The sequence below is a fragment of the Lepisosteus platostomus genome, chromosome 8 (assembly GCF_059453375.1).
Source record: "Lepisosteus platostomus isolate fLepPlt1 chromosome 8, fLepPlt1.hap1, whole genome shotgun sequence".
In the NCBI taxonomy this organism is placed as follows: Eukaryota; Metazoa; Chordata; class Actinopteri; order Semionotiformes; family Lepisosteidae; genus Lepisosteus; species Lepisosteus platostomus.
Genome location: NC_142618.1, coordinates 52165237 through 52182275, shown reverse-complemented (window position 1 = coordinate 52182275; position 17039 = coordinate 52165237). Strand labels below are relative to the sequence as shown.

The following is a 17039-nucleotide window of genomic DNA, read 5'->3' as shown; positions in this document are numbered from 1 at the left end:
CACCCCTACTCTTTTCGAGAAGCGCCCTGGGATTTTTAATGACCACAGAGAGTCAGGACCTCGGTTTTACGTCTCATCCGAAGGACGGCGCCTGTTTACAGTATAGTGTCCCCATCACTATACTGGGGTATTAGGACCCACATGGACCACAGGGTGAGCACCCCCTGCTGGCCCCACTAACACCTCTTCCAGCAGCAACCTTAGTTTTTCCCAGGAGGTCTCCCATCCAGGTACTGACCAGGCTCACACATTGCACTGTAACTATGCCTACTTCCAAGTACATAATGTTCAATGTACAGTATTAACTAAATCGCCACGGATAAAAGCCAACACGAACTAAACAAATAAACACGTCACGGTCCAAGCACGTAATACTCTTTCACAACAATATGAAGCTGATTTATAGATGCTAGGTATTAAAATTTTAGAACTAAAAAGAAATAACGTGTTTGATCGTCTATGCAGCTACAGCATGATCCCAAGCAGGCCATACCCGTTGCCATAGGGACAGCTCTCCCTGTTTGTTTCGGATTAATATCCAGGAACGACTCCATGTTTTCCACCTTTGACTCGGGAAGTATTCATGCTGTCAGCATTACGGAGGAGTAACGGTACATGGGGGTAATCTGGCATTGCAGTGTCCTGTAGTACGGTTTCCTTAATTTAGAAGTCAAAATACATATTTTGTTATTTATTCATGTTACAGTAAAACAGGGATATCTGTCTAACCTAAGCAATGGCTGTGCATTTACCTCCTTGCGTGATTGACTGTGGAACTGGGTGAGCTAGCGATTGTATTTAATTTTTGTTTTTTAATGATCAGTTTACTTATTGCACATACTTAAAATTGAACAAACACCTCTACAGCACACGTACTACATAAACACGTTTTACACTGAGGTTTTCTTAATGAGTGTTGTCTAAAATGATGGTCACTGACATTTCTTTTGGCTATTATAGTGTCATTAAACGGGTGCACGTCGTTTAATGACAGGTGCGGATTGCTGTCATTAAACGATTTATTATATTTAGTAATTTTTTACTTGTGTAAAAACTAGGTTTTGTCATAATGAAATTGTTGTCAAGCTTGTTTTCAAATACACTATTTTAAATTAACAGTGGGGACCTGTAGAATAGAAATGACACTCGTTTATGGTAGATTGTAATCGATTATACATATAGTGTACAGTAGTGTGTTAGCTTTTTACAAACCATGGATACTCCATTATACAGAAGGTCTGTGGATTACAAGGCTAATAGGTTAAAGTTAAACTTGACATTTATCACATTGTAGGGAAAGACAAGAATAAATGCTATTTTTGGACGCATATATCATAATATAATAATCTTGCCTATGGTTTGAATTACATTATCAACTTGTTCTATATACCAAGTTAAATATGAAAATGAATGATAGCTATTATTGTATGGTAGCTATGATACTGAGGGTAAAATAAGTCACATACAAATGTTAACACTTGTGTGCTGCAGTTGTAAATTTTAACAACAATTCAATTGGTATACAATGGTAGAAAAATAATATATCTAAAGCAAAGTAATCACCAAATATTGCTAAATGAATTATGAATATGAAATATCTCTGAAATACTTAAGTAGTACTTTTGTATATAATCTTGGGCTCAGCTTTTCTCACAATAATAGTGGTCATATTTTGTTTGTTCAGATTTAACTAAAGTGGCACAAATAAATGAAATTCAAAATAAAAGGTTTAGTGTTTTTAATACCGTATGCACATTTGTTGATAGGCCTATATACTGTACTGTATGACCCCCTTTCTTTGCAAAATTAAGATATTTTACAGTCTGTGCGTGGCTCAGATTCTGTAATAGTGATTGGTACTTTTTTTTTGTAACATAAAATGTTACAACACAGCATTTAGCTGAGAACTGATCTTACCCTTTTCATTTATGATTTCATGGAGGGATGGGTAATATTTACCATACAAAATTATGGAAACATGAAATTCAGGTTTCTAATCTGCTTCCCTGTTGACGAAATGTCTCTAAAATGGGTGTGCTAAGCGTCATTTGTCATTGACTGGGCCATGTCATTAGTTTGCTGTGACTGAGATTCCTTAAAGTCACAACTTTAAGCGGTACACAATTCACCAGGTATTGCAGAGATTGGGTAGGTTTGGGACAGCTGGGTTATTGTAGCATATTAGTGACCACAGTGACTATCTGGGTGCCTGTGAGTTTACAGTGGTTTTAGCCACATCTTTCCTCCATTCTGTGCAAATGGTGTTGTAGGAACTTCAGAGCTTCAGAACTCCAACAGTGCATTCCTGAGAGGAAAACATGGACACTACTCAATCTTAATGTGTTGATTAGTAGGCTGTAATCAACTGTGAAAGCTGACTACTGTAGATGTAGCAGTTTGGGATTCTAGACAGGGGCAAGGGGACTAATCAAACATGTACTGTACAGTATGTTAACCTCTATGTCCTTTGATGTATTATCCTTTTCAAATCTCATGTCTGTAACAAAAGAAATATTTTATGTAGTGGGTTATGTCATATTTTTAAAAGACTGTATCTGTGTATATCTTTGGTTGCAATGAATAATCGGTCAAGATTTTTGGATACTGCATGAACTTTCAGATGGGTGCATTATTTTCCGAACGTTGTTAGTGTATCGTAAGGGAATTAGAATGTTAAATTTGCACTACAGTATCTTGTTAGCGCATTGGTAGGCCTCCGTATTTAAATGTAAAAAGACCTGAAAACTTGTAATTATCATGACACATTGATGAGGAATGGAGGAGTTTCAATTTTGATGTTCTTTAGTACATTTCATCGTATTGATCAAGCCTGCTTACAAATTTGAGTTTAGTCATGCAAGTGATGTTCATTTTGTCTCTAAGAACTACAACATTTTCTTTCCATTAAAGTATATGATATTGGTTTTTGTATTTCTCACATTTAGGCTTACAACACAGACAATGCAATGAACAGATGAACAGGTGCTTGTGAAATACAAATTGCTTTCTGTTGGCACCAATTTAAATCACTGAGGCATTTAAATCAAACAGGCATTTGCAATAATAATGCAGAATTATATATTTTGGTCTCACTCAATGCAGGCCTATATTTTGTGTTTTTCAAAGAGGTTTTAAACAAAAATAAAACTAACACTAAGTCTGCTCTGTACCTACAGATACACAAAGATTGGCTATGCTGGGAATACTGAACCACAGTTCATCATACCTTCATGTGAGTATTAACTAAGCAGTTAAGGCCATGAAAATATACCCAGCTTTTATAGTTTGAGTACTGAGATTCAAAGGAAACAACTGCAACAGATTCTCAAAGTTATTATTAGGAAAATAACCATCTGCTTTGTAGCATTTTCTGAAAACACACACATATGGAGTGTTACATTTCTTTTGATGCTCAGTACACAGTGATACACTTTCTTACATTAGGTCAAAAACTATGATGTAGAAAAAGAAGTTGAATAATACTCCGAGAAATAACTAGGTGGTGCACAAAAATCTACTGTACATTATTTAAAAAACACAAATAGGTGCATTGTGAAAAAAGTCATAATTTATTTTCGAATACGCCTCTATTAAGGATAGTAAGAGTTACTGTATTCTTTGTGTTTCATGTTGACAAAGTAAAGATGTAGTAAGCTGCAAAGAACCTGTGATTAGATTTATAAAAAGCAGAGGTTATTCTTGCTGCAAGGGCTACACATGACATTTTCATGCAAAATGCAATGAAATCCATTGTATGTGTAACCTTCCCTTTAAAGCTAATTTTTCTGCATATGTGCAGGATACATTGTGTAGCACATACAGCTGTATCTGAAAACAGAAGAGACAAATGTGCTGTTTATCATCATCTGTTGAATCTTGTCATGACCTTTAAGCATTAAAAATACTCACATTAAAAATATATATTTCTCTTTAGCATGCATCAAAATGAATGGCTCAGTCACACACTGTTAAAGTTATATATCTCAACTTTCTTTTCTAAACTGAATCCCCCGTATTGAGTTACTCATACAGTAGGTCTTTATTTTTCCTGTGGGATGACAGTAGGCAGTAAATGAACTGTGTGACTCATACAAATTCTTATTTAAATTGCCAAGGCAGTGTCATTTTGACAAGAAATGAAATTAAATAAATGTCTTCAGCTGACCTACTGTATGATCCACAAAGAGAAACAAGAGCTGAATGTTTCAGTACTTTTGAGAAAAACTGAAACACTAACATGTTTAACAGAAAGTTTTTTCCTGTTTAAGTAAATATTCTTGGGTGGCATGGTAGTTTGCATTGCTACCTTGCAGTGCTGGGGCCCTGGGTTTCAAATCCTAGGGTGCTATTTGCATGGAGTTTGTATGTTCTCCCCATGTGTGCATGGGTTTTCTTAAGCTGCTCGGATTCCTCTCACAGTCCCAAGACATATTGATAGCTAAATTGACTATTAGGAAAATTGCCCCTGGTGTGTGTGAACCCACCACCCAATATTGGATAAAGGGGTGAGAAAATTGATAGATTAATGGGTATGACTGTACTTCTGATCAAATGCAGCTATTTTTCATGCAGTCTACAAATTATGAAAGGCTATGATTTTAGGATTTTAAGATTTTGAGCATCAGAAAACAGGGCATTGTGTACTTCACTGAGACCAAGTCACACACCACTAGAGAGCTGCTGAAGGAAGAGTTGATGTTGAGCCCTGTTACTGTAGAGCCTGTATTTAACGTTTTCACAGTTTTTTCACCGGCAATTTCCATAGAGGTGCCTATGCTTGGGGATAGCTTGAAACATTATGGAAGAACAATGGGTTGGAAATTGGCCTAATTACTGTATATTAAATTTGATTTTTTTTCCTTTGGAGGTATTGCTATAAGAGAATCTGCAAAAGTGGGTGACCAGGCACAGAGGAGGCTGATGCGTGGAGTGGATGATTTAGATTTCTTCATTGGAGATGAAGCTATTGATAAGCCAACCTATGCAACAAAGGTGAAGCATTTCTGCTCCACAGGGGAGGGAAGGGTCTGTTGTTGATCTGTTCATCATCTTATTATTGTCAGAGATTGCCTGCTTCAGTTCAAAATTACTAACCTTCATTTCTTCAGTGTCAGATAATAATGAGGTTCTCACAAGGTCACATTATTAGTTGTAGTCTCAGGTAAATTTTTTATAGAGTGTTGGATAACATTTGCTGCTTTTTTAAAATCTCTCTACCGAATAGAGAACAGCATATTCTATATAGTTTTGAAGCTGTCATTAATTTCTTGCTTTTTTTTAGTGGCCAATTCGACATGGTATAATTGAAGACTGGGATTTGATGGAGAGATTTATGGAACAAGTAATATTTAAATATCTACGAGCAGAGCCTGAAGACCATTATTTTCTTATGGTGAGAAATGCAAAGACAATGTGACAAAAATATATAAATACTGTATATAAATACAAACATTCAGACTTTGTCATCTACTGTACATCTATTAATATGCTATTCTATGACTTCTTTATAGTATCATCATTTGAATGCTTTAAATATACTCTGCAATGTGTATATACAGTGCATATTTTAAATAACTATTTTTTGTTGTTGTTTGTAGACAGAACCTCCACTGAACACTCCTGAGAACAGAGAATACTTAGCAGAAATCATGTTTGAATCATTTAATGTTCCTGGTCTCTATATTGCTGTGCAGGTACACAGATGTATCATTTAATACAATTTTTAGCTCCCATGGGTATTGTTAGTATAAGTGACATTCTTTGCTTTTTCTTGTAGGCAGTTTTGGCTCTTGCAGCTTCCTGGACTTCCAGGCAGGTTGGAGAACGTACACTGACTGGTATTGTCATCGACAGTGGCGATGGAGTGACTCATGTGATTCCAGTGGTAAGAGGCATGTTCCTCATTTTAGATGTGGTTTAAACTGAAATATATTTAAACTATTATGCTCATGGAATGTAAAATACAAATCTAAAGTAGATGTTATAAAAAAGCCCATCTTAGTATAGATTTTTTCACAGCAACCTTGTAATGTAATACTGTTGATTAATGTTATTTATTCCTTTAAAAACAGTTTGTGTTTGGCTTGTGTTTCAATGGTTACTCAGGTATTCTGAAGCTTTCTTAATAAAAAAAAAATGTCCTTATCAGAGACACTGCAATGCAGAAGGAAAAGCCTTCTTTGTTGGCTGTTTTTGCATATTCACCAGAAATCAGACCCGTGGATTTACTGGCATATTGCAAAACTAAAATTCTCAGTACCACTGGCTTTAAGAAGACGTCACGGTCTTTGAGTAGAAGAAACGTCTTTTAAGGGGAAGTATGATAAGCACCCCCCAAATCTAGTCAGTTTAAAATGTCCATTCATCCACATTTATGAATATACACCCGCACCTCTTTTTATAATGTAGAGAGTGAAGAGGAAGGCTTCATGCGACTCGGTTCATATCGAATGTACGCATCACCCTCCAGTAATAAGGGCGAGGGCCAGCCCAGAGCCTGCGGAGTGGCGTGAGAGACGTGTGTGATACAGTACAGTTCACCACGTCTCGCGTCTCTTCCTGCGTTGTTCGCCATTGTAACGGATCCGCCCCAGCGCATAACGGGGGTTTTGGACGCCCGGGCTGGGGAACGTGTTCTTTAGCTCAGCCGGCAATACCCCTGTTCGAGCTCATGCGGTGAGGGAGGACGTGGGGCGGGATCGGCGAGGGCACAAGCCCGAGAACACAGTATTGTGTGCGCTCTTACTTTTCGTCTAAGATCTGTTGACATTATCATGGGCCTAAGGGTGTCAAGGAAAGGAAAGCTGTGAGTGTAGTTGCACAAAAAAGGCAGGTGAAGAGGTTACCACAGTTTCAATGTTACTTAATATTGCTTCTTTTGTCCTTTTTTGGAGAAATAAGGAAACTTAGGGGTAACATCTTTGGATTTGAACGGATTTTTCCCCCCGTTTCTTTACAAATCTTCTAACGAATTTTCGCTATACGTAAGGGTTTCTGGGAACGAATTACGTTAGTAAAACGAGGTACGGGTGGGCAGTATTTAACCGTTTCTGGATGAGCAGTGAAAATTAGAGCAATGCTGCTTACAATGTAATGAGAGCTGTCAGAGTGCTGTGCTCTGTATTTTCTCTTTTTCAACAGGCAGAAGGATACGTCATTGGAAGCTGCATCAAACACATCCCCATTGCAGGCAGAGACATCACGTATTTTATACAGCAGCTCCTGAGAGAAAGAGAGATAGGAATCCCTCCTGAGCAGTCTCTGGAAACGGCAAAGGCAGTCAAGGTAAGTTACGGACTGCTCATGCGAGAACAAGAGATTTATTCCTGCAGTGAGCCGAAACCTTAAATTAAATTCTGCCAATTAATTTTTTTTCAATTTTCAGTCTCTGTTAATCACAGCGTACCTAGATGAGGAAAAGGGACAGCTCTTTTGTACCTTCGCTTTAAGAAAAAAAAAGTCTGCTGGTTTACAAATTGAGAAGTGGCACACATATGTAGAAACTATTGTTTCTCTTACAGATAAGATGCCTGTTCACATCAGTGTCTAACGTAGGTTGTTTCTTTTGCAAAATCTGATCTTGAAAACCATGACCGTGTAATGAGCCCTAGCCTCCAATCAGATAAAAACATTGCTACACATGCCGAACATAAAATAAAGATCCATGTAACTGTGCACTATATGACTCTTTTTCTCAGGCAAACTCATTCCTGTTCCTGTAACTTTTATGTGGGACAGAGGAATATAAAACTGGAGGGAATTTGTGATTGAGATTTTAGCATAGAGCAATATTTTGCTCTGTCCTAAACTGTTGCACACTAGCTAATCCATTTTAAATCTTGTGCACAGATAGTATTGCTCTATAATGTATTGCCTTGTGGTGAACCACCAGCTCAAGCCCAAGAACCGACTGGTACAGCTTAGTTTGGGGGAGAAGAACCCAAGCTTGACATGTCACAAATGTTTTAACTTGGTCAGAACAACTCAAAATAAACTATACATTGTAAGATCCAGCTACATATACAATATGTATATTATACAGCAGGATGAGATCCTTGGATCAGTTAACTACTAACTATAAAGCAACCTAGATGGGCCAAATGCTTTCATTTGTAATCATTCTTATGTTCTTGCGCGCAGCTAATAGGTTCAAAGTGCCGATTTGAATTATTTATGATTTCTTGTTTACTCTCTCTACCCTTAGGTTTGTTCATGTGGTATCGAGTGTTTGCCTAATATCTCATACATAATTAAGTTCCAATCAATATATAATTAAACAATACTTTAATGGAACAAGTAATAGGTTTATTCCATGCTGAAAAGAGAAGAAAGAAAACACAACATTTCGGCCATGGAACCTTCTTCAGGTGTGAAAACCTTGTGTTTTCTTTCTTCTGTTTTCAGCAGGGAATAAACCTATTACTTGTTCCTTTGAAGCCTACGCATGCTGACGCAGCTACCCACCTGAACTACTTCAATACTATAATGTATGTGTGCAGTATTAACACATCTATTCATTTATTAGGAAAGGTACTGTTACATCTGTCCAGATATTGTCAAGGAATTTACAAAATATGACACAGATCCTGGAAAATGGATAAAGAAGCACAAGGGCATTAATGTCATAAGCAAAAGAGAATTCCTGATAGATGTTGGATATGAAAGATTCCTGGGCCCAGAAATCTTCTTTCATCCAGAGGTAAGATGTCTTCTCACACAAATTCGTTTTTAGAAATGAACCATTTGGAATTGATGGCTTTCTAGCGACTTGGTTAAGTGAAAAAGTTTACTTTCAAATATAATGTGACTTATTTCATAATGTTGTATCTTACAGTATTTCAGCACACATTTGAGGTAGCCCTACAGTGGCAGTAAAAACTGATGGAATGCAAAAACAGATAGATTAATCTGTGTTCTGTTGGTTGTGATATTTTATAAATACATACAGTGCCTTCATACCTTAAATACAGAGGATAAACTAAGTTGTGCTGATAACAGATTTTTTTTGTAGTTTGCCAACCCTGATTTTATGCAGCCCATTTCAGATGTAGTTGATGAGGTAATACAGAATTGCCCAATAGATGTCAGACGGCCACTGTACAAGGTAAGGTTTCAAAATGGCACGAGCCTGGGAGACATCACTCTTGTCTAATTATCCTCTCCCTGTACGAAAGAGCACAGTCATACTTCTTTCTTCTGCTTTTTCCTCCTGCTTAAAACGTTCTTGACACAGCGTCCATACGAAATCCTGGATCAGTAGCAACACAGATCCTTTTTTGTATCAAGTGCCTGACTGCAGCAATTACGTCAGTCTGCACCTAACATCTACACCTTGGAAATTGCTCACAGTCTAGGATGAGTCCAGTTGCCAGTGTAGCTGATTAAATCGAGATTGTACAGACTATCATTGTTCAGTGGTTATTATACATAGAAGAATAGTTGTGCATAGTTATGGATACAGGAATTCAAGCTCAGAAGTAATAAAGACATATGATTAGAGTTGTAAAAACAGTTTAGGGTATTTAACACTAGAGATGAATACACTTAATAAGAAGAATACTTTCACTAGATGATACAGTGCTAGATTGGTCTGTCTTGATGTTGATTCATGCCCTGACTATATATGGTAATGTGAGAGTCCTTCAGTCCTACGTGTCTTGGAAGTGCGTATGTGACTACTATTCTCCTTGGTCAGGGGAAGAGATAGAATCATAAAGAAAAATGTTAAAGATTTAAGGTTCTTTTGCAATCAACTTTCAAAGCTACTTCAATATAGTATTCAATATGGTGCATATAGTAAAAGTGTTTAATCATATAGGCCTATTAATTGCCACAAAGGCTAAAATGCCCGGGCAGATTTGTAGCGTTTACGTATACTGCCAAATTGCAAACCTGTAATTAAGAAATGTAAATGTTTCAAGGTTTCAATGATTTAAGGGAGTATTTTAACAAGATATCTATAGCATGTACAGTAAACTAGATGGCAGTGTTTACCTTATAAACACCAAACATTTCCTTTACAGTGCTCAATATATTAGTCTTGCAGTTAGAAAGCAGTTTAGGCAAATGTTGTTTTATTGTTATTTTAATATGGCACATTTGCAGCAGATCAGTGGTTCAGACCTTTAATAGTGTGCTCCAGACCTTTTGTACTGAAAGCCAGTTTGTTTACTTGTTTGTTTTCCTTACAATTCTTTAATTTTATCCTAAAAGGTAAGACTGTAACTGAATAGTACTCAAAATCACTCCTAAATTAAGGATACAAAACTACCGATAGCAAATCGTAATGAAATTCACAGTAAATACAGTTGTTATGCAATCTGAAGTGTGTTTTTCTGAGCTGACCTATGACTAAAAGAGCTTCTTGGTGTGGAATAAATGTGCTGAAATGTAAATCTAATTTTCTGTATATCATGTGAGGAATGGGATAGCATATCCATCATTTAATCTGCCTGTCTAGCACTGGGAGTGAAAGGGCCTGAGGGTGGGAGAACTCAAGATGGTGTGGCTTTCAGAATGAGATATTGTATCTTGCACTGATACACAATAGCATGATTCTGTAAACGGCTGGATAAATTTCCCCTGACACCATTAACAATGGATTGACCCCTGCAACGAGGGATGAAGCCAGACCTGCTGTGTAAGTCTTTGTTATCAGTGCCCATCAATGTGTGAGCCTGCCAGAGGATGTTTTCTCATTTTCCACATTGCCTCTTCCCCATGAGAACCAGCTAAATGCCCTTATTTTGGTGTCATAAAATTCAGTTTTTATGAATTAACTGAAAAGTCCTCCTGCTGTTGAGCTTACTGCTCATTTATTTATTCACAATAAAACTGTTAGTGCTGGTATTTGTGTACATGTAAAGAGCTGTAGAGATTCTGATAAAAAAAAATCCTTTTCTGACTGCAGATCTAAACGTTAATGTCTGAAATCTCAGTGTTGATGTTTCAGTAAAATGTCCTAGTTGTATTTTTGATATGTTGCAGAATGTTGTCCTTTCTGGTGGATCTACGATGTTTAGGGACTTTGGACGACGTTTGCAGAGGGATCTGAAGAGAGTGGTTGATGCCAGGTTAAGACTTAGTGAAGAGCTAAGTGGCGGGAGGATAAAGGTATGATTGAGTGGGCAAACAGTAAACAATAATGCAGATTCACCATTTAATCATACTGGAATTGCTTTCACATACCATCAGAAAAATTCTCTTGCAATGGTTAGGACTCTGTAAAGTCGTAAGTACTGTATGTATAACCGTCTGCTCTTTTCAAAGCAACACCTATGGTTTGACTTTGTAGGGCATAAGTGAGTCGTTGCTGTCCACTTCACTGTTTACTTTTTGTAACATAAGAATTTTGTGCCACATATATTCATTTTTCTTTTAGATTTTCTGTATAACATTTGGCTTAAAAATTGTCATTGATATTACAGTATAGAGTCAGCAGCCATATCCCCCTGTAGCTCTCAACCGGCTACCCACTGAAGCTAAGCAGGGTTGAGCCTGGTCAGTACCTGGATGGGAGACCTCCTGGGAAGCTATGGTTACTGCTGGAAGTTGTGTTGTGACCAGTGGGGGGTGCCCACCCTGTGGTCTGTGTGGGTCCTAATGCCCCGGTATAGTGGCAGGGACACTATACTGTAGTGGGCGCCGTCTTTCGGATGAGATGTTAAAACGATGTCCGGACTCTCATTGGTTGTTAAAGATCCCCGGGCATTTCACGATAAGAGTAGGGAGTTATCCCCCCCTCGGCCTTTACCATGGCCTCCAAATGGTCCCCATGTATGACCCCATGTATGACTGGCCCTGCGATGGACTGGCGCCCTGTCCAGGGTGAACCCTGCCTTGCGCTCGTTGCTTGCCGTTTAGGCTCCGGCTTCCTGCGACACCGTGTGGTATAAAGCGCTTTGGCACATGACATGACATGACAGTATAGATTAGACACCGTTGATTAATGTTTTATTTCTGTTGTATTATTGTAGCCCAAACCCATTGAAGTTCAGGTAATAACACATCACATGCAACGCTATGCAGTTTGGTTTGGAGGTTCCATGCTTGCTTCAACGGTAAGTAAAAGCATCACTAAAAGGGAAATGATTGGGTTTTTTACTGAATAAAACTATATTCAGTTTTTGCATACTGAGAGCCAAGTGCTCCAGTTTTCAGCTGCAGTAGTTTTTTTTTTAACACAAATATGTCCTTTACAGTGAAACTAGCTTACTGTAGGTTTTTAAAGACCTATTTCTGATATCTGACAGTAAAGCCCCTCAATAGAAACAATAAATATTCATGCACTGTAGGTGTTCTAAAATTCTCTTGAATTGGCTTAGTTTTGCCACGCAGTGTCCTGTATACAGTAGCTCCTCTTGCCTCAGAAATACTTCGAAGAGCAGTCTGTTTCTTAAAATGCCTTTTAAATAGTTTCTTGGGAAGTGAATGTGCACCTAAGAGTAAAGGGTTTAAAACAAAAGAACAGCCTAACAGTGACGAAAATTTAAAAGTTAGAGTTATTTAGTCTATTTTTCATTTTCACTGGTCTGAAAACGGGTCTTTCTCATTACTAAAGGAAATTTATCAGTACATTCCACAGCAGTACTACAATATTGTACACCCAATACACAATACACCCAATTTTGAATTCAGAATCTTCTTCTGCTTCTTTATATTTCTGCAGCCTGAATTCTTCCACGTGTGCCACACTAAGAAGGACTATGAAGAGTATGGGCCCAGTATCTGTCGCCACAACCCTGTCTTTGGAGTCATGTCATAATGTTGGGCTTTTGTCAATGAACACTTTGGCAGTAAAAGTTGAACATTGTGACTTGTAATGCTGGTACCAGGGATGGGAAGAAAACCTGCTGTCAGAAAGACTAGAGGCACTTCAAGTGAAGCCATACAATGATGACTGTTTTCTAGCATTGATTTTATGTCCCTCATAATGTTCCTGTTCTGCAGAGCAGACTTAGGTTGTGCAAAGGCTAAGTTCTATATCTAATTATTTGGGCTGTGGAAGAGGGCACTCAAAGATAATTTTTTAAGCAGCCCTAAAAAAATGCAAAATGCAAGGCTTTCAAAATGTATATAGAATATATATATAGACTATAATTGCTAAGTATTGCAAACTTAGTTTATATTTCATATTATTTTGTATTAAAGATAACGAGAAAGATAGTCGGAACCTAAAGGTACTTAATGTATGATATGAAGTAATGACTTGAAATCAAGGTGTCTAGTTTAAGTACAGTAACAGTGCAGTTGTAAGGCATGTGAATAGTTTTAATAGGTTGTATGTTATTAAATTATTTTTCTCATCCATGTATGCAGAAATTCAAGGTGGTTTTAACTTAAAATTATGTAATTAATATATATTATCTATCTCCTATAACATTTATTTATTATTATCACAGTTAATTTACCTATACTATAGAAGAAAGTAAGTTATTACTTGAGGGTTTTTTTTTGCTGATAGCTAAAAGGCTGCATCAAAACAATCTTAATAAAGACACTTCATACCTTTTACAGTTGATATACAGTAGTCTTATTGTTTTCTTACTTTAAAGCATTTAATTGTTTTTTTTTAAACAATTATTTTCCAATTCTACATAATCTTGTAAATTCCTGGACAGTAAAACACTTTAGCACTGGTGCAGTAATTGCTTTTGTGGTGTTCTGGCATTTTTACATACTAAAAACAATGTGAAAAGGGTAAGTGTTACTTCAGTTTTGAATAAAACAGCAACAAATCATTAAATAATTATTATGACCGACTTTAGCTTTTCCATAACATAATCAAAGTCTCATTCTCACATTACTAAATGTATAAATCAGATATTTCTTTTTAAGCATCGCTATTATGGTTCAGAAATGATATGATGTCACAACATTGGATACTCAGACTTGCACCCATCAATTCTAATAGATATAACCCCTGTATATTGTAGAGAGTGCATAATGGTTGAGCATCACTGTAATAGTCATTGTAGGGGACATTTATGTTATTGTGGATATAAGATGTTCTTATCAAATGGTTTAGCACTTAAAGGTGCCCTTGAAGTCCAACTGCCTGAGTTCAGTGTCCAGGCAGCTACAATGATTCAGATAACATGCAATATTTATTGAATATTATCCAGAGCTGCAAGTATTTTTGCAACAAAATATGGGTTGCCATTATTATAACATTCTAACATTCTAATTAAAAGAAATGAATTCGGCCCATCTAGCCCATTTGGTAGTTAATTGATCCAAGGATCTCATCCAGGTGTTTCTTAAAAGAAGTCAGGGTTTTGGCTCCGACAACATGGCCCCAATTGGAGTATTCACTCCTCATGTCTCCTCTGTTTTCTATTTATTAGCCAATCGAGAAGCTCCCTCAATTATAATTTAAAGGTAATGCAAATGTAATATAAAAGGAAATTTTCTTGTATAATTGCAAGATTTCTTGTTATAAAACATAGATTTAACCTTGGTATGTAAAAAGTAGATTTTCTTTCTACACTCTACACAGACGGATGCTTTGCTATACCCAAAAGCTCAGTCAAGACCTGAAAAAACTGCGTGATACATTACATCCCTCTCTGAAATGAGTTTTGGTATAGCCAATATTGCTGTGCTCTGGATTTTTTATTACAGAAAAAATGACCTTTTCATTTCTAACTACAGGTACACTTTCATAAATGTTTGCTAGGAGAAAGAGGGTAGAATAATGCACATACAGAAGATAAGGTTTTCATTAGATTTATTAGACCTATTAACATCCTGCTCAGATATATTTATTTACATCTTGAAATATTGAACAATCTGTTTTAATTCAATAGATGCATTCCAATCAAGATGAAATCTTTACTGCTACTCTATGTAAGTTAATGCACTTGTTACTTTCCCGAAATTACTTTACGTGTGCCTTCCTTCCAGCTCCTGTTACTCTTGGGATCAGACTACACAATCTTTAGGGTCCTATGGGCGCCATATTTAAAAAAAGTGTTGCTGAAACTCGTGCCATCTCATTGAATTTGAGATTCTGCATTCTTGTGTACTTTTATTGACAGTGTATCTCTAGTCCAGAACACTATAGCCTTTGGGCTGTATGACGTTCAGCTGTGACTATCACAAAGAACAATCACAATTTAAAAAATTAAAAAAAAAAAGAAAGAAACCCATACGGTATGTCCTGCATATCAACTGCTGCTCTAAAAGCCTCTTACTGTTTGTCACTATTCCCGTGAATTTGATTAATGACACAGAGGTCATGGGTTTTAATTGCAAGGGAATATGTGTTCCCAGCAATGAAACAGAACTGCATTCATGTTGCATTTCAATTAAGAACACTTTTTTGTAAAATTTTAATTTTATGTCTCTGCAGATTAATGTAGCGTATTGATAATTACACAGCATATTGTTTAGTTACACATGGTGAACTCGTTCAAAACACTTAATGGGAATAACATTTCTTTTACGTATGTACAAGTCAGAAGACAGTGTCAGAACAGATACAGTACCGATTCTAATGTTGTATTAACAGGGACTGTTCTACTTTATTTCTGAATTTAATGAGGTAAACTGGATTCTAATCTGTAGAATCAACGACAAACTTTATCTCCAAAGACGAATATTTCACAAATCTCACAACATTAACCTTAACAAAACATTAACATGGATTACTATTTACTATTGGAGTGAGTTTTTGGAGTCTAAAACCTATACCCAGCTTTCGCCACAAGGTTCTTAGTGCTGATCACTTAAATGGTCATAAACATAGATATTGATTTTTATCAAGAGCAACAGTTACTGTTTTCATTAACTAATCCTCCAAAGGCGATGCTGCCACTTTGACAGACTGACAAAAAGAAACTTCAATAATTCAACAAACATGGATGTGCAGTTTATATCACATCACTCTGAATAACTGCTTATCCAATTCAGGGTCATGGTGGCCTGGAGCCTCTCTCAGGAAACATGAGTTGCAAGGTAGGACACAGTGGTTAGCACTGCCTTGCAGTGCTGGGGCACATGGAGTTTGCATGTTCTCCCTCTGTTTCTGAGTGTTTCTTCTAGGTGCTCTGTTCTCCTCCCATGGTCCAAAGACATACAGGTAGGTTAATTGGCTTCTAGGAAAACTGACCCTGGTGTGAGTGTGTGCGTGTCTGTGTGTGTGTGTCCAGGGTCCAGGGTGTGTATCCTGCCCTGACCTTGTTTCTTTGCCAGGTTAGATTGTGCCGCTGACCCTGTATTGGAAAAAACAGGTAGAAATAGGATGGATGGATGAAAAATAAATCATGTTCAAACCTAAAATGTAGTCTTATTTATACAGTTTACACCCTATTACTTATTTTTACGAAAAACAAACTTGTATAAGGAAGCCCCACAACATAAACCACACCTAAAGGCATTGAGAAATAAACATTTATTTCATCCATAGGATGGATGGATGTAAAAGTAATCAAATTTAAACCTAAAATGTCATCTACTTGATGGAATTGACACCCCGTACAACTTTTTTTCATGAAAACAAGCTTGTGTAAGGAAGACCCACAACATAAACCACACATAATGGCATTGAAAAATAAACGTATTAGGAAAACTCTGCAAGATCCACTTATCTGGAATCTATTTCTTGAAAAATTCTAATTTTAATGCTAAATGTCGTTTTAAAAAGGCAGATGGTTTTTGAGATAGTGATAATTCAATATGGGCAGAAAATTGCATGTCAATTCTCTTTTGTGTTGCTTAGATCTATAATGGCACAATGGATTGAATAAACTCCTCTCATCCAGTATTTCTGATGTTATTTCTGCTACACGTAGGGAGCCATTTACACTAAATACAGGTTAGATTATAACAAGTTAAATAAAGAGTTGCTTAATACAAGAGAAATGTTAAAAGCCATTTTTGAAACCTGCTGGACTAAAGCATTAGGGATGGTAATTGTGCACAGATTTTGAAGGCAGTGGCTATGCTGCCTTTTCCAATAATTGCATTATTTAACGTCGTTAAACCAACATCCTGATACATTAGGATGTTCTACTTTTGTTTTTTCTTTAGTGGTGTTA

General features: G+C 36.8%; 1 protein-coding gene across 2 annotated transcripts; it reads left to right on the top strand.

Annotated features, from left to right (window-relative positions):
• The first annotated feature begins 531 nt into the window (after nucleotides 1-531).
• actr3b (actin related protein 3B) lies at nucleotides 532-13519 on the top strand. Of its 2 annotated transcripts, none has more exons than XM_088643872.1 (12): nucleotides 532-611; nucleotides 3177-3232; nucleotides 4868-4992; nucleotides 5282-5392; nucleotides 5598-5693; nucleotides 5777-5884; nucleotides 7141-7284; nucleotides 8525-8698; nucleotides 9011-9103; nucleotides 10987-11112; nucleotides 11976-12059; nucleotides 12668-13519. In XM_088643872.1, exons 3-12 carry the CDS (start codon nucleotides 4921-4923, stop codon nucleotides 12761-12763), a joined length of 1104 nt encoding a protein of 367 aa, XP_088499998.1. In that variant the 5' UTR covers nucleotides 532-611; nucleotides 3177-3232; nucleotides 4868-4920; the 3' UTR covers nucleotides 12764-13519. The 2 variants fall into 2 exon arrangements, with proteins under 2 accessions (XP_088499998.1, XP_088499997.1); XM_088643871.1 differs by having other exon boundaries at nucleotides 572-780.
• The last annotated feature ends 3520 nt before the right edge of the window (nucleotides 13520-17039 follow it).